This window comes from Anomaloglossus baeobatrachus, chromosome 9 (genome assembly GCF_048569485.1).
Source record: "Anomaloglossus baeobatrachus isolate aAnoBae1 chromosome 9, aAnoBae1.hap1, whole genome shotgun sequence".
NCBI classification, from domain to species: Eukaryota; Metazoa; Chordata; class Amphibia; order Anura; family Aromobatidae; genus Anomaloglossus; species Anomaloglossus baeobatrachus.
In genome coordinates, this window is record NC_134361.1 from 47,069,818 (window position 1) to 47,092,027 (window position 22,210).

General features: G+C 44.9%; 1 protein-coding gene across 3 annotated transcripts in view; it reads right to left on the reverse strand.

Moving 5' to 3' along the window:
- Nucleotides 1–10,027, reverse strand: part of DMPK (DM1 protein kinase) — a 46,699-nt gene extending 36,672 nt beyond the window's left edge. For all 3 annotated transcript variants that reach the window (XM_075322609.1, XM_075322610.1, XM_075322611.1), the window contains exons 1-2: nt 9,521–10,027; nt 2,430–2,521 (exon numbers count right to left, since the gene is read on the reverse strand). In XM_075322609.1, the coding sequence (XP_075178724.1) occupies nt 2,430–2,521; nt 9,521–9,653 (225 nt within the window). In that variant the 5' untranslated portion in view covers nt 9,654–10,027. The remainder of the gene's footprint in view (nt 1–2,429; nt 2,522–9,520) is intronic.
- Nucleotides 10,028–22,210: the final 12,183 nt, after the last annotated feature.

A 22,210-nucleotide genomic window follows, 5' to 3' on the forward strand; every position in this document is an offset into this window, starting at 1 on the left:
GTGGGGGCAACTGGCCAGAGGTTATACACCGGGGGGTGAGTTGCCGGAGGTTATACACCGGCGACAGAGGGACTGAATGAAAAACCCAGTACTTTTTTCCATATAGTACTTGTAATGTTTCATTCCTCCTATTGAGGTGCGGCACAGAAATTGAACAGTTGGTGCCAGGATTCCTACACATTACAGCTAAATATTGAATTTTTTTTTAAAGGTAACACATCAAACAAAAAGAAATTATCCAGTGGGGACAAGTTCTTTAAATTACAAATCCCATATACCCTGGTTATACAATTTTCTAAATAACATCTGAATTATCCATTAATAAAGCTCACACTAGGGTCATTGTCACCATAACCTCTGCCAACATCCTGAAGGGAAAATTCCCCCAGTTATGTACTGACAGGGAGTCAGTCACGAGTCAATCCATCACGCTAGGTGTCTAATGTGTAGAAAAGCTGCACGACATCCTTAATATATGTAACTAGCTGTACTACCCGGCTTTGCCCGGGTTAATAACTGCTGTTAACAAAATAGAATGTATTAACAAAAATGTATTCTGCACACAAAAACCACAAAACAAATAGATAGAAATGTAATTATTAAAAAGCAAAAACTAACCTAATAGAAGCATTTCACAACATATATTTCAACACCACAGATATTCCATACAGATTTAACTAAATTGGCCAAGTAATGTGCTCCGTCTGTCTCTTTCCCCGTCTGTCTCTTTCCCCGTCTGTCTCTTTCCCCGTCTGTCTCTTTCCCCGTCTGTCTCTTTCCCCGTCTGTCTCTTTCCCCGTCTGTCTCTTTCCCCGTCTGTCTCTTTCCCCGTCTGTCTCTTTCCAGGTCTGCCTGTCTCTTTCCAGGTCTGCCTGTCTCTATCTGTCTCTTTCCCCGTCTCTCTCTGTCTGTCTCTTTCCAGGTCTGTCTCTTTCCAGGTCTGTCTCTTTCCCTGTCTGTCTCTTTCCAGGTCTGCCTGTCTCTATCTGTCTCTTTCCCCGTCTCTCTCTGTCTGTCTCTTTCCAGGTCTGTCTCTTTCCAGGTCTGCCTGTCTCTGTCTCTTTCCAGATCTGTCTCTATCTGTTTCTTTCCCCATCTGTCTCTTCCCAGGTCTGTCTCTTTCCCCGTCTGTCTCCCCGTCTCTTTGTCTGTGTCTTTTCCTGTCTGTCTCTTTCCTTGTCTGCCTGTCTTTGTCTGTCTTTATTTCGCTGTCTCTTTCCCCGTCTGTTTTTATCAAGGTCTGTGTCTTTCCCCATCTATCTTTGTCTGTCTTTCTGGCTGTCTCCTCCTTCCCTGTCTGCCTGTCTCTGTCCCTGTCTGCATGTCTGTCTGTCTCTTTCCCCATCTTTCTCTTTCCAGGTCTGTCTCTCTTTTTCACCGTCTGTCTCTTTCAACTTTTGTCTCTGTCTGTCTCTTTCCCTGTCTGTCTGTCTATCTGTCTGTCTGTCTCTCTCTATCCATCTCCCCACTGACATCTTATTACCTCACATATAAGCTTCTTATACTATGAATGTTTTTTGTTCCTATAGCAACCAATCACAGCTCCTACTAATAACCTGTAGTTCCAGGCTCCATTTACTTTAATGGAGGCATGTTTTTTGGAGAGTAACTGTAAAGCGCGGGGTTAAATTTTCCTGTCAAAACATAGTCTACGAAGTTCCCTGGGTCACATGAGGTGTCTGTGCAAAATTTTGTGATTGTAAATGCGACGGTGCGGATACACTTTTCGTTTCACTTTTTCCCCATTATGTAGATAGGGGAAAAATTGATTGATAAATTGGAACGCGCGGGGTTAAAATTTCACCTCACAACATAGCCTATGACGCTCTCGGGGTCCAGACGTGTGAGTGTGCAAAATTTTGTGGCTGTAGCTGCAACGATGCAGATGGCAATCCCAGACACACACACACACACACACACACACACACATACATACACACATACATAAATACATACACACATTCAGCCTTATATATTAGATAATGGTCCTACAAATGTCGCCCAGCTTCCTGACAAACACATATAACATATATAACTAGGAAATCCCCCAAAATGAAAATTTTTAACCTGAATTATTAGACTTGCTATAAACAGACATAAATCCCAATCCAATCTCTTTATTTTTACGGTGTAGAACATCAAAAGGAAGAATGTAAAAGTGGTATCTTGAAAGATCTTGAAAATTAGCATAAAAAAGGCCCATATCTCTGGAAACGTATAGCGGAGTAAAAAACAACAAAAAACTGAATATTCAGGGAGGTAGCGAGAATGAAATAAGAGCAAAAAGTGGTCACTTTTGTCCCTGGTCCTCTTTAATGTGTTAGTCTACAGTGGTATTTCTAGAACATTCTTTACATGCCAGCGTTACACATTAGTGATGGATTAGCCATTATACAGAGGCCTATGTGTATATGGAGCGCAGCTCTTACCTCACTGAACGCTCCCCTTCCAATCACTTTAATGATGTCAAAGTCACTTCTCTTCATCCTCTGCTCCCGGATATTCTGGACTAATGGCTCAGCTGTCAAAGAAGAAATGTGGATGTTATATGGCTTCTATAGAGCGTCACTCACACCATATATAATGGTATAGGGTGTCCATGTCTGCATTTAATCAGCATGATGACACATATGGAGATATCATTCACTATACAATATATCTGCGTCTAAAGCAGGGGTCAAGGAAACATTTAGGCTATGTATTATGGGCCGAGTGCTATCCGTGAAAACCACTGACAGAACTCGGACCAAAGTTATTCAATAGGGATGTTCAGATTATTTTATTTTTTCTGAATGCGTAAAAAAAAAAAATAAATCACAGCACCACTAGTCTTCTATATATTTTGAAGTCTAGTCTATGGGTGCATAAAAAAAAATTGGATACCATATGTCCAGCATCCTTACACTGTACAATGTAAACCGGCTGACAATCACTGGACGAACAAGCAAAACATTCATTCGTAGGGTGAAAAGATTCTTAAGCTTGCTTAAAAATCATTGCTCTTGGCAGCACTTTTTCTACCTTAAACATGTGCTGCCGAGAACAATGGCGGCTGATGTGCACAGAATGCTTTATTAACAATTGTTCTGTCCAAATTGAGATGCGCTTAGTCTGTCTAAACAGGTTATTAAAACCATTGCCGATGGGCTTCTATGTAGCCAATCAATAGTCGTTTACAGTCGTGGGTCAGCAAGTGTAAATAAGGCCTTTACGACATTATTTTCACTAAGCATTATGCCTGTAGTCTAGTACCAATTGGATAAGGAATAAAAGTGCTTATTCTAAGCAAATGTAGTTTAAAGGTGGCCACACACTCCTAATAGCTATTGGCTTCACATTACTTCTGCTCACCCTCATACACATGCATACTCAGTTCAGCTGAGTGTGTATGTGATTCCAATGGGGAGTGGGAAGTAAGCTACTATGGAAGTGGCTTATCTCCCCAAAGAACAAAAAGATTGGGCATTGAAATTTTACATAATTGAATCAGGGCCTCTATGCACATGAGATAGTCGCCCAGTCACTCTAATATCAGCAGGTTTGTCTCACGAGGCTGTGATGAAACCTTATGAAAATTAAAGAAAATATAAAAAAATCTAGAATCATGAATCATTTCATGAAGTTGTACCTGCTTCTCATCGTTGCATGGAGAGGAAGCAGAAATGCAATAGCTACCATGTTTTGTTACTACATTGGTATCGTAAGAAAGTATATGGGAATCTAATCACAGGCTTCCGGCACATAGCTGCCTCCATGGAAGCCATACCAGGGCAATCTTCATTTCTCCACCTCTTATGTACTAGACCCGACAACATCATGAAATAGCAGCGCACTGGATGCCATGATGTCCCATGAGCCTAGTGATATGGCCTCAAAAGACTTCATGATGTCGCAGGGCCTAGTAAGTGTCAGATACACTGAGGATGCCGACCGCAGAAGTGAAGACTGCCCTGGTTTGAAAGCCAATCCGGTCCTTCATGGCCTCCGGACCAGGGCAGTCTTCACTTCTGTACTTGTGTTATTTACAAGACCCGACGACATCATGAAATAGTAGAGCAGTGGATGCAATGATGTCACATGAGCCTAGTGATATGGCCTCAACAAGACTTCATGATCGGGGCCTAGTAAGTGTCAGATACACCCAGGATGCCATATAAGGATAAGGCTGCACATCAAACTTAGATAATGGTATAATGCCTCAAGCATATGGACAAATATTGGAATATACAATGAAAAATGCTACTTGCTAATTTGAACATGTGAATAATGAAATGCATACCTGCCATGAATATTAGGAAAAAGGAGATATTTAGCAATCGCATTGATCAATGTAACTGAGCCCCAAGACCTCGTCAAGGTATATCTCTATATTGGGGTCCCTAGCTCTGTGACCCTGTGTGTCATCTAATTGCAATTAAAAACTGCTGTGGGTGGAGAGGGGTAACTAAGGACTTTCTTATATAGGAGATGGAAAAAACATGGCCGAAAGGGGCGGAGCTGTGTTCACATTCAGAAAAAAAACTACATATAACTGAATAGGATAACTGAAGTGAGCACTAATATATATATATTATGAGTGCAAGCCAAAAAATACATACTATATAAGGATAAGGCTGCACATCAAACTTAGATAATGGTATAATGCCTCAAGCATATGGAAAAATATTGGAATATACAATGAAAAATGCTACTTGCTAATTTGAACATGTGAATAATGAAATGCATACCTGCCATGAATATTAGGAAAAAGGAGATATTTAGCAATCGCATTGATCAATGTAACTGAGCCCCAAGACCTCGTCAAGGTATATCTCTATATTGGGGTCCCTAGCTCTGTGACCCTAACTGTGTGTCATCTCATTGCAATTAAAAACTGCTGTGGGTGGAGAGGGGTAACTAAGGACTTTCTTATATAGGAGATGGAAAAAACATGGCCGAAAGGGGCGGAGCTGTGTTCACATTCAGAAAAAACTACATATAACTGAATAGGATAACTGAAGTGAGCACTAATATATATATATATTATGAGTGCAAGCCAAAAAATACATACTATATAAGGATAAGGCTGCACATCAAACTTAGATAATGGTATAATGCCGCCCCTTTCGGCCATGTTTTTTCCATCTCCTATATAAGAAAGTCCTTAGTTACCCCTCTCCACACACAGCAGTTTTTAATTGCAATGAGATGACACACAGTTAGGGTCACAGAGCTAGGGACCCCAATATAGAGATATACCTTGACGAGGTCTTGGGGCTCAGTTACATTGATCAATGCGATTGCTAAATATCTCCTTTTTCCTAATATTCATGGCAGGTATGCATTTCATTATTCACATGTTCAAATTAGCAAGTAGCATTTTTCATTGTATATTCCAATATTTTTCCATATGCTTGAGGCATTATACCATTATCTAAGTTTGATGTGCAGCCTTATCCTTATATAGTATGTATTTTTTGGCTTGCACTCATAATATATATATATATATTAGTGCTCACTTCAGTTATCCTATTCAGTTACACCCAGGATGCCGGCCGCAGAAGTGAAGACTGCCCTGGTCCGAAATCTAATTTGGTCATCTATGGCAGCCAGACCAGGGCAGTCTTCACTTCTGTACCTCTGTTATTTACAAGACCCCACAACATCATGAAATAGCAGCGTAGTGGATGACATGAGGTCACACGAGCCTAGTGATATGACCTCAAGAAGACTTCATGATGTCGTGGGGCCTAGTAAGTGTCAGACACACCAAAGATGCTTGCCGCAGAAGTGCAGACTGCTCTGGTCCAAAATCCAATCCAGTCCTTCATGGCAGCCGGAACAGTGCATCCAGTTTTCATTTCTGTGCTTTTGGCATTTACTCAGCCCCACAAAATCATGAAATTACGAGTACCCAGCACCCGAGCATGGTAGTGCTTGCTCATCACTAGTTAGTACAGAGCACCCGCGCATGGTAGTGCCCGCTCATCACTAGTTACGAGTACATAGCACCCGAGCATGGTAGTGCTTGCTCATCACTAGTTAGGAGTACCGAGCACCCGAGCATGGTATTGTTCGCTCATCACTTGTTACGAATACCAAGCATCCAAGCATGGTAGTGCCCACTCATCACTAGTTACGAATACCAAGTACCCGAGCATGGTATTGCTCTCTAATCACTAGTGATAAGTAAAGGCCCATATACACAATAGACAAAAGTCATCCTAACCTGCCATTTCCGCATTTTAGGAGGGGCCTCCTGACTGTCCAACAGATGGTGCCAGGGGAGAGAAGGTTCTGACTTGGTAAATTTCAGTAGCCAACCCTTATGGTCTCCAAGCATTCCTGTGAATGGGGTAGTTGTGAGAGATATCTGCTGGACCAACAATTACTCATAAGCGAATAGTAAGATATTTCAGTTCGTATTATTTGTACAGAATACCTAGTACTATTCCAGTATTCTTCACGAAAAACAAACCTAATTCAAGTCAATGTCAATGGGGAACCTGAGCATTTTTCTGGGAAATCTTCAAGAAAAGTTCTCCCGTTTCCAATTGGCTTGCATTAGGTTCGCTATTCGTGACGAATACTGGAATAGTACTAGGTATTTGGTATGAATAATCCGAACTCGAATATCTTACTATTTGCCCATCACTATCAACAATGTATATAGGGGGTAATGGTATCTAAACTAAGTGGGCAACCAGTGCAGTGGCTGGCACAGGGTAAAGGTATCAGTGTAGCAGATGGACAGGGAGATGAGCTTGGCTGCTGCATCAAAGAGGGGAGAGTTTAGAGAAAGCAAAACCAATAAGTAAGATTTTGCCACAGTCCATAACCAAAGAAGAATCTGATCTTAAGAACTTGCAACTACAACTGATTTATACTCGGATCCTAAAAAGTGTTCACAGCTCAACCCTGGGAAAAACAAACAAAAGTGTAGGCTCATACTGCGCTCAGAAGACAAGTGCTTAGATTCTGACCACATGTGAGCCTGAGACCATCCATTCCTAATCTCATGAATAGGGCTGTGCACACCCAACAGATTCTCCTCACCCATACTTAGGTGAGTGTTGACAAGTACAACCTGAGAATTAAGTGATGAATCAGAGGGTAAGTGTTCTAGACAACAACCATCCTGAGGAGTTAATGACAGGTTCAGATAACATATACGTCTGTGGGATTCATAGAGGGTGCTACGTGAACGTGGTGCAATATTTCCAGATGTTGGAGCAGATTAAAGATACTCATATTTGGGATCTGGGATGCAGATACTGGTAGGATTGGGGCAATGGGCAATCGGTGCCACTTCCTCGGGGAGCAGTGAAGGATGACTGGGTGTGGGGACAGCGGTATGAGCACTTAGTCCAGGGGGGAGAAGTGTAAGGCTATGTTCACACACTGCGTTTTTTACCTGCGTTTTGGGTCCGTTTTGGGTCCGTTTTTGCTGCAGAAATTTCTTGAGAAATTCTTGTAACCTTTCTGCAGACATTCCCCAGCAAAACCTATGGCAAAAAAAATTAGCTGTGCACACACTGCGTTTTTTTCTTAAGAAAATTCTTTCAGTAGATTTTCTTAAGAAAAAGAATGAGCATGTCACTTCTTTTCTGCAGCTAACTGCGTTTTTTGCCATAGATAATTGGCACAATAACGCAGGGAGCAACCAGCGGTAAAAACGCACCAAAAACGGACCGAAAACGCACCAAAAACGCACCGAAAACGCGGCAAAAACGCAGGTGCGTTTTTGGTGCGTTTTTTAACACAGGTGCACTCTTAAGAAATTTCTTAAGAAATTTCTTAAGAAAAATCATTTTTCTAGTGTGAACATAGCCTTAGACCTCTTCCTTATATGGACTGTGTCAGTCTGCGCTTCTCCAGACTCCACATATGGTTAATGTAATAGTGTTACCTCCCCGTCTGGGGAATTAACTCATTCCCACTCTTATGGAGGCAAAGACAACATGGTTCCCTCTATCTGAGCTGAACATATAGGATCCTCCAACTACTGTCCTACAAGGAGACGGGTCAATTCGGACGCACTCCTGTCACCGTCACATTTCAGCAAAAGACATGATGTTCCAGACCAGGACAGAAGTATATTAGCTGTCTACTCTGGCAGGTGGAGGATCTCTTGTGCATTCTTTGGCCTCCTGTCATTGTGCAGGGACCAAGTCCCAGGAGGCATTTGGCACGAAGCGCTAGAACAACACTCCAAAGTACCATCTAATTGTGCCAACGTGCAAAACATGTAGACCACCCTCTGCTCTCTTCTCCCTGCGGAAGGTGTGCCAGACCGGAAATCAATCCAAAACTTTAGTAGTAGAGTCAGATATGTATATATATTTCTATATACATATAGGAACTCCAATCATGTCAATCCACACAGCAGCCAGACATGTATCTATAATTACAGGGCGTTATTCTGCAGACACAGGCACTCCCTGTCTTATGAACCAACCCTTCCAGTCAGACTAGTGAGCGTATAAACACATGCAGTATAGATAAATGTACCGTATACAGCTCTACAATTTTTAATTAGGTTACAGAACAAACTTCTACGTACAATTTGATTGTAAAAAAAAAAAAAATGGCATATCTACGATCATTTAATATGTTGTTTAGAGGGGGAAAAAATTATTACAGAAATCACAAACAATTATTAGCAGACGCTCTCAATTGGCAAAAAAAGATCTTAAACCTTCGAAAAGAAGTTGGTAGATTGTTGACTATCCATTGACTTAATGGTCGTGAAATTGTAGATGGTTGACCATCCATTTCCTCATTGGTCATGAAGTTGGTAGATGGTTGACCATCCATTTACTCAATGGTCGTGAAGTTGGTAGATGGTTGACCATCCATTTACTCAATGGTCGTGAAGTTGGTAGATGGTTGACCATCCATTTACTCAATGGTCGTGAAGTTAGTAGATGGTTGACCATCCATTGACTTAATGGTCATCTGGCTGTGCCGATACAGCCGTGAACATTTTAGCCCACATTGGCAGGTACGGTTACTTAAAGTGGCCATATATGTTCAATCATGTGGAATATTCCTGTAGAGAAAGATCGTTCTTGGACTAGTGACTATTGTATGAAAAATTTAGACACCAACCCATAGATCAAGATCATTTTGGTTTGACGTTGCTTATTTGCAGCAGGGCATGCCGAGAGTTGATGTTTCACAGGAGCCGCAGGTTGCGGGACTCGCGGCCCTTGGTCACTCTAAGGGTGCATTCAAGCATCCGTGTGAAAGCCCGTTTCTTTATCAGAAAACACACAGACCCACTGACCGCCGCAGTAGAATAGGACACAGAGTCTCACCAATCTCATTTTCGGATGTGTCAATTTCACGGCTGTGTGACCGGATCTGTGACACTCTATGGGTTTGGGTGCTATCCGATAAAAATTACAGCACTCAGACATTCGCACAAATGTGTGAATGCACCCTTAGGTAGATCAATTTTATTAGCTTTGTATATATGTTGCCGTCCCTCTCTTTATTTTCGACAACCCTATATAAGAAAATGAGAGAAGACACTCACCCCACTGCAGGAAATCTGTGATATGGGTCTCGCTGACCAATGGCGACGTGACCAACTCGTGACACACGCAGAGCATGAGATCCAGCAGAGCGTCTAGATTCAGGAGAGCCGGTGGCAGGATTGTATGCTCCATCCTCGGAGTACCGGTACGCGATGTTCACGGCCACCTGTCCATGTCACATTGACTGATGGCTTATCTTATGTACATGAATTCTAAAGCTCAAGGAAAATAATACTGGAAACCATCATCAGCGTGTTGTACGAACTTCTACCCCTGAGGAGGACAGACTTCTCGACTTCTTCTATGTCTAGGGATTTCTTCTCATGGCTACAAGCTATTTCTCCTCACTATAGCGGCAGGCATTGTAGAGGAGTTGTGCAATGGAATGAGCTAACTTCTGACAAGTTCTTTATCAGAGTCTTCACACCTCTTGCCCTTTGCAGCTCTTGTGATCTGGCAGGTTCTCTCCACCTTATTCCTTTACTTGGCAATCCTCATTCTCCGCTTCTCTCTCCCTATCCTCTAAATTCTGTTTTCTGTCCCACCCTTTTTCTCCCTCCTTCCTGTCACTATCCAACCCCCCTTCTCCACCTCCCTTGTCCCTTTAACTCCTACAAGCTTGAATTACTCACTTCTTTTTCTCGAAGTCCAACTCATTCTCTTTCTCCAGTTCATTCCTGTCGTGCTCAATCAGGTTTTTCCAGTCATTTATCGTAGTCTTCTCTTGCTGTAGCATTTCTCCTTAGCTATCATTCCCTTCTTTTCCTCTTCTCGTTGCACCATCTCAAAGCCCTGATGTTACCCTCATAAACTTCTTGTGTTCCTTCAGTCAATTGCTCACATTTCCTTTCCTATTTTCTAAAAAAAGGTTCTTTGCTTAGAATAATCCCTGCTTATTGGAAGAATTCCTTGACAATTAATTGATTACCAAGTGTCCACCCTAAAGAGATCTCTAGTGATCATCTGTAATCACTTGGGAATCCAGGCAAGATGTGCACCACCAAAGGAGAAATGATGCTCCACAGTCATCATCAATGTCATAGACACTGCCCCAGTTATCACACATCCAGAGGATAGATGATACCTTTTTTCACTGCAATATACCTTTAATGGGTACAAAGGATCCTCCAAGACGGGTACTCCAAGAGGGTAGACGCTCTTTACAACTGCTCTCCATTCTGTACACCGTGACGAGGTGGGATGGCTTCTTACTTTTTTGCAAAAATGTATATACTAAGTACCCTGCTATTAAGCACTTGCATTTTATTCATTATTATTCAGGGTATTTTTCATACAATTTTTCTCTTTGTGTTTTTGCTCTACATTCTGCCCCACCCCAAAAAAAAAATGGTTTTCTTTAAAATATTTGCCTGTTTCCACTCACTTCTGCATCGAGGACAGGTGATGTCCTGTATACTGATACTAAAGCGGGCTTTACACGCTACGATATATCTAATGAGATGTCGGCGGGGTCACGTCGTAAGTGACGCACATCCGGCATCGTTAGTTATATCGTAGCGTGTGACAGCTATGAACGAGCAGAAATACTCACCTTCTCGTTCATCACTGACACGTTGCTCATTTTCTAAAAATCGAACGTCCGGTTGTTCATCGTTCCCGTGGCAGCACACATCACTCCGTGTGACACCCCGGGAACGACGAACACCGTTTACCTGCGTTCCGCCGGCAATGCTGAAGGAAGGAGGTGGGCGGGATGTTTATGTCCCGCTCATCTCCACCCCTCTGCTTCTATTTGCCGGCCGCTGTGTGACGTCGCTGTGACGCCAAACATCCCTCTACCTTCAGGAAGTGGATGTTCGCCGCCCACAGAGAGGTCGTTTGGAAGGTAAGTGCGTGGGGTTACAGGATTGTGCGACACGGGCAACAAATTGTCCGTGCTGCACAAACGATGGGGGCGGGTGCGATCGCATAATAAATTGATAGGTGTAAAGCAGCCTTTAGTCAAAGATACTTCTCACTCAAATGATGTGTGGATGAATGCAAGTTTTTTTTATTTGCAATCCAAGATTGGAAACGTTTTGGTCAAATTTTAGACCTTCATCAGTACGAATTGCCAGGAGACATCTTTTTGAGGAGCGTTTGAGTGCGGCATCCTTAGTAAGTGGTGGATGCCGCACTCCAGCTCTCCTCGAACAGATGTCTCCTGGCAAATAGTACTGCTGAAGGTGTAAAATTTGACCAAAACATCTATAATCTTGGATGAAGGTCTAAAATGTGACCGAAATGTCTAGAATCTTGGATGAAGGTCTAATATTTGACCGAAACGTCTATAATCTTAGATGAAGGTCTAAAATTTGACCAAAACGTCTATAATCTTGGATTGGTCAAATTTTAGACCTTCATCAGTACGAATTGCCAGGAGACATCTTTTTGAGGAGCGTTTGAGTGCGGCATCCTTAGTAAGTGGTGGATGCCGCACTCCAGCTCTCCTCGAACAGATGTCTCCTGGCAAATAGTACTGCTGAAGGTGTAAAATTTGACCAAAACATCTATAATCTTGGATGAAGGTCTAAAATGTGACCGAAATGTCTAGAATCTTGGATGAAGGTCTAATATTTGACCGAAACGTCTATAATCTTAGATGAAGGTCTAAAATTTGACCAAAACGTCTATAATCTTGGATTAGTCAAATTTTAGACCTTCATCAGTACGAATTGCCAGGAGACATCTTTTTGAGGAGCGTTTGAGTGCGGCATCCACCTCTTATTAAGGTGCACTCCTTAGTAAGTGGTGGATGCCGCACTCCAGCTCTCCTCGAACAGATGTCTCCTGGCAAATAGTACTGCTGAAGGTCTAAAATTTGACCAAAATATCTATAATCTTGGATGAAGGTCTAAAATGTGACCGAAATGTCTAGAATCTTAGATGAAGGTCTAAAATTTGACCAAAACGTCTATAATCTTGGATTGCAAATAAAAAATTTTGAATTCATCCACGCACCATTTGAGTGGCAAGTATCTTTGACTTCATATTACGGGTTTGGATCCACCATCTGTAAAAGTGCCATGGTTTCTTTTCAAACTGCTTACTAATACTTGCTGGGCCACGTTCATGATTGGCGGGAATCATGCACTTGTCCTATTCCTTAGAATTAGGGTACATTCACACATCTGCATGAAATATGTGCGGACAGATTTTTTTCCCCCAGGAGTCAGATCCGTAAGACTGCGAACAGAATCAGAATCAGTCATACAAGTCACCGGGGATCTGTGAAACATCGATGCAAATAGAAATAAATCAGATTTGCTTCCGCTCTGTTTCCGTGTCTTATGGATCCGTTTCTTATTGATCAATTGAGTTAGAAAAAAAGCCTTTTAGAGGTCTTTTTATTGACTTGGTAACAAAGACATTTCTTCATCTTCAGTTAAACAAAAGATGAGGAAATTAAAAACAGATGCAACTTGGCTAACACTCGAGGTCTGTTTCTTAAGGATGTGTGAACTGGGCTTAAGACAGGTGCATGATATCAAGCGATCGTGAACTTGGCCCTCTCAATGAAGAAGTGACCGGTGAGGGACAAACCCTCTATAAAGGTTTTTTGCTTTTTGTATGTTCCTCAATGGCTTCTTTGCTTTGCAATTTCTTTTTCTTCTGTATTCATGACTAGTGATGAGCGAACTGTTCAGTGCTTGGGTGCTCTGTACTTGTAATGAGCATTTTGATGCTCGGTTGCTCGGTACTTCAGTATAGTGGAAGTCAATAGGGAACTCGAGCATTTTTCTGGAAGATTTTCCAGAAAAATGCTCAAGTTCCCCATTGGCTTCCATTGTACCGAGCACCCAAGCATCAAAATGCTCGTTGCGAGTACAGAGCACCCAAGCACCGAACAGTTTGGTCATCAAAAGTCATGACCTAACAATCTCCTTCAATTCCCATTAAATGGGGTATCGCATAAACAACCTATTGGACCCATCTACAGGAAACATTATAAATACTGTAGATGATTGCTGGGAATTTCACAGCTAGGACCTCCTTCCATCATCCCAAATTCCCATGGATTAGTAGTGAACATGTGAACCCATTGCAGTATTTACTGTCTATGGGAGGGGTGGTAGCACAGTGGACTATTGCTCCATTGACACGGAGGACTTTGAGAGTCATTCTTGGGATCAGGGTAAGAGAAGGTCACACGACCATTTTCTCTTGATCCCAGAAAAACAGTCCGATTCTGATCAGCGTTTGATCAGAGTGGGATCAGTTCTCCTCAGAAGTCCATCTCACGTTGTGCCATGAAGAAGGATCATAACTGATCTGAAACACTTAGCATATCTACATTTTGTGTCTTGTTCATATTTTTTGTGGACCATCCAATAAAAACATCCATTATTTTATTTGGACTGTGGAAGCTTGATGTTTCTCATTTTTTTCCAGAGGTGACGAGAGACAATAAAGGTTCTCCATCTTCACCATTCTATCAGTCGTTGAAAATTGGCCTGCACTCAGATGTCATCTAAGTGCGGTCCGATGTTTTTATGGACCCATAGACTTGCAAATCTGATTTTGATCTAACATTCAGTCCACGGAAACAAATTGGACACAGCCCCATAAAATAACATGGGTACAAGTGAAGACCACAGATCGCACTTGGACAATATAGTCATCTGTGTGTACGAGCCCTTGGGGAGATACTCAACATTCAACAAATCATTTCTCTCTTATCCCATTCTGAGATGATAACTTGGATTGATTGGACCTATTTGACCGTACAGTACTATTATTATTATTATTATTGTTTATTTATAGAGCACCATTGATTCCATGGTGCTGTACATGAGGGGGTTACATACAGAATACATGTACACGTTACAATAGACAGACTAGCACAGGGGGAAGAGGGCCCTGCCCTTGCGGGCTTACATCCTAAAGGATTTTGGGGAGGAGACAGTAGGTGGGGTGTAGGTGGGGCGGCAGCTCCGCACGGTGGTGGGGCGGCAGCTCCGCACGGTGGTGGGGCGGCAGCTCCGCACGGTGGTGGGGCGGCAGCTCCGCACGGTGGTGGGGCGGCAGCTCCGCACGGTGGTGGGGCGGCAGCTCCGCACGGTGGTGGGGCGGCAGCTCCGCACGGTGGTGGGGCGGCAGCTCCGCACGGTGGTGAAGCAGTGAGGTCATTGAAGGTTATAGGCATTTCTGAACAGATGAGTCTTTAGGTTCCGTTTGAAGCTTGCGAGTGTAGTAGATAGTCTGACGTGTTGAGGCAGTGAGTTCCAGGAGACTGGGGATGCTCGGGAGAAGTCTTGGAGTCGGTTGCATGAGGAGCGAATGAGAGAGGAGGATAGAAGGAGATCTTGGGAGGACCGGAGGTTACGTTTTGGAGTGTAGCGAGAGATTAGTTCAGAGATATATGGAGGAGACAGATTATGGATAGCTTTGTAGGTCAGTGTTAGTAATTTGAATTGGATACGGTGGAAGATTGGGAGCCAGTGGAGGGACTTGCAGAGAGGAGAAGCGGGGTGGTATTGAGGAGAGAGGTGGATCAGTCGGGCAGCAGAGTTAAGGATGGACTGGAGAGGGACGAGTGTGTTAGCAGGGAGACCACAGAGGAGGATGTTGCAGTAGTCGATGCGGGAGATTATGAGGGCGTGCACTAGAATTTTTGTAGATTGGGGATTGAGAAAAGGGCGGATTCTGGAGATATTTTTGAGTTGAAAACGGCAGGAGGTGGTGAGGGATTGGATGTGCGGTATGAAGGACAGGGCAGAGTCAAAGGTCACTCCGAGGCACCGAACTTTGGGTGCTGGGGAGAGCGTGATGTTATTAATTGTAATGGATAGATCAGGTGGAGAGTGCAGGGGAGATGGAGGAAAGATGATCAGTTCAGTTTTGGCCATATTGAGCTTTAGGAAGCGAGAGGAAAAGAAGGAAGATATAGCAGATAGGCACTCTGGGATTCTGGACAGCAGAGATGTGACATCTGGACCAGAGAGGTAGATCTGAGTGTCATCAGCATATAGGTGGTACTGGAAGCTATGGGACTTTATGAGTTGTCCCAGGCCAAATGTATAGATAGAAAAAAGTAAGGGTCCCAGGACAGAGCCTTGAGGGACACCAACCGAGAGATGGCGGGATGAAGAGGTTGTGTGGGAATGGGAGACACTAAAAGTGCGGTTGGAGAGGTATGAAGAGATCCAAGAGAGAGCGAGGTCTCTGACACCAAGGGAAGAGAGGATCTGTAGTAGCAGGGAGTGGTCAACAGTGTCAAAGGCTGAGGATAGGTCTAGAAGTAGGAGTACAGAGAAGTGGTTGTTAGCTTTGGCGGTAAGTAAGTCATTTGTGATTTTAGTCAGGGCAGTTTCAGTGGAATGATGTGGACGGAAGCCGGACTGTAGGTTGTCAAAGAGAGAGTTAGAGGAGAGGTGGGAGGAAAGTTCAGCATGGACATGCTGTTCCAGGAGTTTTGAGGCAAGTGGGAGTAGCGATATGGGTCGATAGCTGGTAGTAGAGGTTGGGTCGAGGGAAGGTTTCTTTAGGATAGGTGTGACTGTTGCATGCTTAAAGGCAGAAGGGAAGGTACCAGTTGTTAGAGATAGGTTGAAGAGATGGGATAAGGCGGGAATAAGGATAGTGGTGAGGTTGGGGAGGAGGTGGGATGGGATGGGGTCAAGTGCGCATGTAGTGAGGTGCGCTTTTGAGAGAAGATGTGCAAGCTCTCCTTCGGTGATAGTGGGGAGGAAGTTTATGGGGGAGGGGCAGTGGTCTGTTATATAAAGGGGTTGTGGTGGTTCAGCAGAAAAGACTTGTCTGGTTTGGTCGATCTTTTCTTTGAAATATGTGGCAAATTCTTCTGCGGAGATGAGGGAGGTTGGAGGGGGCAGCGGTGGGCGAAGGAGGGAGGTAAAAGTGTTAAATAGCTGTTTGGGGTTGTGTGTTAAAGAGGATATGAGGTTTTTGAAGTAATTCTGTTTAGCCGAGGTAAGGGCCAAGCGAAATGTGTGAATTGCATTTTTGAATGTGGTGAAGTCTTCCTGGGAGTGCGTTTTCTTCCAGCGCCGCTCTGCGGCTCTAGACACTTGCCGTAGTTTTTTAGTGAGGCTGTTGTGCCAGGGTTGTCTATTGATTCGTCTTGCTCTGCCGTTCACAAGAGGAGCGACTGAATCAATAGCTGATGTGAGAGTGGCGTTGTAGAAAATGGTGGCACTGTTTGTGTCGTGGAGTGAAGATATGGAGGACAGCGGTAGGATAGAGTCAGAAAGGGTGTGTATGTTGATGTGTGCAAGGTTTCTGCGGGGGTGTGATATGTGCTGGACAGGGGGGGCAGGTGAGGAGGACAGGGCTGAAAAGGTCAGCAGATGGTGGTCAGATAAGGGGAGAGGGGAGGTAGTGAGGTTAGATAGAGAGCAGAGACGGGTGAAGATAAGGTCTAGTGTGTGGCCATCTTTGTGGGTGGCAGAGGCGGACAACTGAGTTAGACCAAAAGATGAGGCGAGGGAGAGGAGTTTGGAGGCCGCTGACTGGCGGGTGTCAGTGGGGATGTTGAAGTCACCCATGATGATAGTGGGGATGTCAGCAGAGAGAAAGTGTAGAAGCCAGGCGGAGAACTGGTCGATAAAGGCAGTGGTTGGGCCCGGGGGTCTGTATATGACGGCCACTTGGAGGTTGGAGGGAGAGTAGATGCGGACAGAGTGCACTTCAAAGGAAGGCAGGACAAGGGAGGGTAGAGGTGGCATTGGGGTGAAGCTGCAGTTGTTAGAAAGGAGGAGGCCCACTCCTCCACCCTGTCTATTGCCAGGGCGAGGGGTGTGGGTGAAGTGGAGGCCGCCGTAGCACAGCGCAGCAGGGGAGGCAGTGTTGGATGGTGTCAGCCATGTTTCGGTGAGGGCCAGAAAGGATAGATTGCTAGAGATAAAGAGGTCGTGAATGAAGTGCAGTTTATTACAGATGGAACGGGCATTCCAGAGCGCTCCAGAGAGAGGGGGCTGCGGAGTGGCAGAGAGGGGAATGGATTTTATGTTGGAGAGGTTGCGGTAGTTACTACTAGATGGGGAGCGGTAGGGGGGTGATAAAGAGGAGTGTCCCATCTGTGGGGGTCCAGGATTGGGAGATATGTCGCCAGCAGCGAGGAGAAGTAGAGAAAGGGAGAGCAGGTGGGAGAAGGAGAGTGGACGGCCTGGTCTGCGCGATACTAGAAGCGATCTGCGGTTTAGGAGCAGGTCAGCAGATGAGGACAGGTGGGGAGGTAAGAGGGAAGGGGAGATGAATATTTGTTTGGAGAGTGCTGGGGTTTGGGGATAGCGAAGGAGAGTGAGGAGGAGTGGAGCAAAGACTGTGAGGGCGTAAGTGAACATGGTGTGAATTGGGTTTTCAAATGGGAATAAGGGGGAAGGAGCAAAATGCAAGTGAAAGACACAGTTAAAGAAGTAGAGTTCACCTTCTGGTCACTTCTGGGACATTTCTGGTATATTTCTGAGCACTTATGAAGCACTTGTAGAGGTACACAGACCTAATGCCCTAAATTTATACCAGTCTCATTACACAAGATGAACAGCAGGTGAGCAAGAGAGAAGGAAGCAGATCAAAGAGTTACACCATGTATGGAAACAACTCACAGGAGAGAAGACAACACATAACTAATTACACAGCAGAGATAGGTCAGTTTAACATACCAATATCAGGAACAGCTTTAAGTGTGAAGACAGAGCATGAGAATAGATTAGGATCTGTGCAGGAAATTCAGAGGGTCAATTCAAATGAACAGTGTTCATACCAATATCAGGAACAGCTTTAAAGCTGGGTTCACACTAAACGACAGCGACAACGACGTCGCTGTTACGTCACCATTTTCGGTGACGTAACAGCGACCTTGTAAGTCGCTGTTATGATCGCTGCTTAGCTGTCAAACACAGCAGAAGCAGCGATCATAAGGTCGCTGTGCTACATGTTCAGAGAGCAGGGAGCCGCGCTTAACGCTGGCTCCTTGCTCTCCTGCAGCACACATCGGGTTAATTAACCCGATGTGTGCTGCAGCTACATGTCACAGTTCAGAGAGCAGGGAGCCGCGCTTAGCGCTGGCTCCTTGCTCTCCTGCAGCACACATCGGGTTAATTAACCCGATGTGTGCTGCAGCTACATGTCACAGTTCAGAGAGCAGGGAGCCGCGCTTAGCGCTGGCTCCTTGCTCTCCTGCAGCACACATCGGGTTAATTAACCCGATGTGTGCTGCAGCTACATGTCACAGTGCATGGAGCAGGGAGCCGCGCGCACTGCTTAGCGCTGGCTCCTTGCTCTCCTTGCTACAGTATGCATCGGGTTAATTACCCGATGCGTACTGCAGCCACATGTCACAGTGCAGGAGCCGGCGCTGGCAGCAAGAGCGGAGGCTGGTAACCAGCGTAAACATCGGGTAACCAGGGAAAGGTCTTCCCTTGGTTACCCGATGTTTACGCTGGTTACAGCTTACCGCAGCTGCCAGTGCCGGCTCCTGATCGCTTCATTTCGTCGCTCTCTCGCTGTCACACACAGCGATGTGTGTGTCACAGCGGGAGAGTGACGACCAAAAAATGAAGCTGGACATTCAGCAACGACCGGCGACCTCACAGCAGGGGCCAGGTCGTTGCTGGATGTCACACACAGCGACAGCGACGGGACGTCGCTGCAACGTCACAGAAAATGGTGACGTAGCAGCGACGTCGTTGTCGTCGTCGTTATGTGTGACACCAGCTTAAGTGTGAAGACAGAGCATGAGAATAGATTAGGATCTGTGCAGGAAATTCAGAGGGTCAATTCAAATGAACAGTGTTCATACCTGTGAATGAGACAGATGGATTGTCAATATCATAGATGAATGATGACCATCCGGCATGCCATTCATTTTATTTTCCATTCTGCCTCTGTCGGACTTAATTTTTCAATCTCTTTCTTATCTTATTCTTTTAGGGTTGCTATTTAAAAGATAACCCCCTCAAAAAAATATTAGTGCCATTTCATCAGGCTCCTGTGTTGTTTGACTACGTGTCCTTTCATCCTTGCGATAAATCACAGCCAAGGAATGTGCAGTCACAGCCTCCATTAACATACTACAGCCATACTATATACCAGACAGACCAACTTTGGGGGGCGCCTTGGGCACAATAAGCCAGGTGAAACCGTAACATCCGCATCCACAATAGTTATACCCAAACATCTACAAGCGCCCTTTTTCTGCCATTACTCAATAATGCCAAGGGTTAGCAAGCCAAGAAACGAAATGTTAATTGGCTCTCCTAGCTATACATACAAATCCAGCTTTATACCACTCACATCTTCCTTCACACCTTCGTAACTAGAGAGGTGCCCCATTTTCATATAATTTATCAGACAACACCAGGGGTTCTTCTTTTTAGGGTCCCCATCTCTTGCCGAGAGCAGAGCGTGGTCCCAAAGCGCACCTCTCGCTTTGGAGGACCTTTTCAGTCCTGTATTTGCATTACACACACATCCCATTGATCTGAGAGATCCTACTTTCCCCTATTGTGGCGCTGGGAGAAAATTGGGCACTTAATTCCAGGTTTGTACAATTATTGGTGATCGCTGGGGGTCCCAGCAGGGAGACGTTTAGTACTCAGCTTATTGTCGAGATGCCCTTCTTAGAAGTAGATGTTATTAAAAGGTGAAAAATCTAGTCTAGATGAGTCCACATAATTACGGGAATTTGGGGGAGAGGGAGTGAATGATCCGACCATACTAACATCCCATCATTCATGCCTAATGGGGGCTAACCACTGGAACTCCCACCATGCACTGTGCAAGTAGACAGCTCCATCCCATTCATTTCCAATACGGTCCAACCACTGGGACTCCCACCAGTCACCTTCCCAGTGGACAACTGCTATCCCATTAATTCCCAAAGGAGCTCTGACCACTGGGACCCCCACCATTCATTGTGCGAATGGCCAACAGCATCTCATTAATTTCCAATGGGGGTCCAACCAATGAGACTCCCACCATTCACTGTAGGAATGGACAACTGCCATCTCATTCATTCCTAATGGGGGTCTAACCACTGAGAATCCCACCATTCACCGTGTGGACAATTGCCATCCCATTCATTCACAATGGGGTCTGACCACTGGGACTCCCACCATTCACCATGAGAGTGGACAACTGCCATTCCATTCATTCCCAATGGAGGTCCAACCATTGGGACTCCGACCATTCACCGTGCGAGTGGACAACTCTCATACCATTCATTCCCAATGGGGGTCCGACCACAGAAACTCCCACCATTCACCATGCGAGTGGATAATTGCCATCCCAATCATTCCCAATGGGGCTGCTGTAGTACGCTGGATACAGCACTCCGGCCTCCCGATAGGGAATAGATGGAGCAGCAGGTGAAGATGCGCTCAGCAGGTCCATTCACACAGTGATAAAAGGGCCCCGTTTCCATTTGGTCAGACCCCCGCCAAACTATAAAAAAAAACAATTCTGTGCATAGGAGATAAAGGGGTTGCCCTGTTGGAATAAGTTAAACAAATGTGCTCCTATTGCTTTGATGCCAGTAAATCCATTGAGGGATAGTTGATAACAGAGAACAATAGCTGACAATATCAGCGCAGCAATTCTAGGCAATATGAGGCTGGTACCACGGATATCCAGGTGCGGTAGCTGCAGTAGCCGCCATGTCAGACACATAACCGGGCAGATAGATGTGCAGATATAGATAGAAATTTCATTCTTTCCATTTCTCTCTCCCTATTCATAAGTTCCTCGCGCTCTAAATATAAACATCCGAAAACTCTCTGCACAGGAATGTGACCAAACATAGAGCAGATCAGCGCGCATCGTTTAACCCTCCCTGCCAGGCAGGAACCAACGATGGACAGCACAGACACAGCCGGGGATGGGGGGGGGGCGTGGGGGGGCATTTAACCCTTGTTTGTGCACCACCTGGCAGAAGACTAGTGGCTTGTGTCAATGCAAAAAAACTGGCAGAGCAAATAATACCACGTAAATGATTAGGTGCTGGGCAGACACATGCACGGGATCAGTGTCATGTCCACAGAGAGCAGGCGTCTGCCCGGGACCCCCGGCCTGGTAACTGCACACAGCCAAGACCCCAGTGATCACACACAATAGATATTCATCTGCCGATGACTTGTGCGTTCGGAATGAGCAACACCCGACGAACCAATAAGCACGCCGCGATGGAAGGATATTATTTTGAAGTGGCATCTGGCCTTATTGAAGGCCATACAGAGAGGCCCTCATAACACATAACTCATCAGGACGCTAATACATTTTCAATAATGAATAGTGATGAGCGAGCACCACCATGCCAGGTCTCGGAATGATAGTAATGAGCGAGCACCACCATGCCAGGTCTCGGAATGATAGTAATGAGCGAGCACCACCATGCCAGGTCTCGGAATGATAGTAATGAGCGAGCACCACCATGCCAGGCCTCAGAATGATAGTAATGAGCGAGCACCACCATGCCAGGTCTCGGAATGATAGTAATGAGCGAGCACCACCATGCCAGGTCTCGGAATGATAGTAATGAGCGAGCACCACCATGCCAGGTCTCAGATGAGCAGTTGGAAGCTCGGATGGACTCAACTTGAGTATAATGGAAGTCAATAGGAAACTCAAGCATTTTTCTGTAAGATCTGCTGTAGTTCCCCATTGACTTCCATTATACTCAGTACACAAGTGAAAGCCATCAGAGCATCCAACCTGCTCGCTTCAAGTACTTG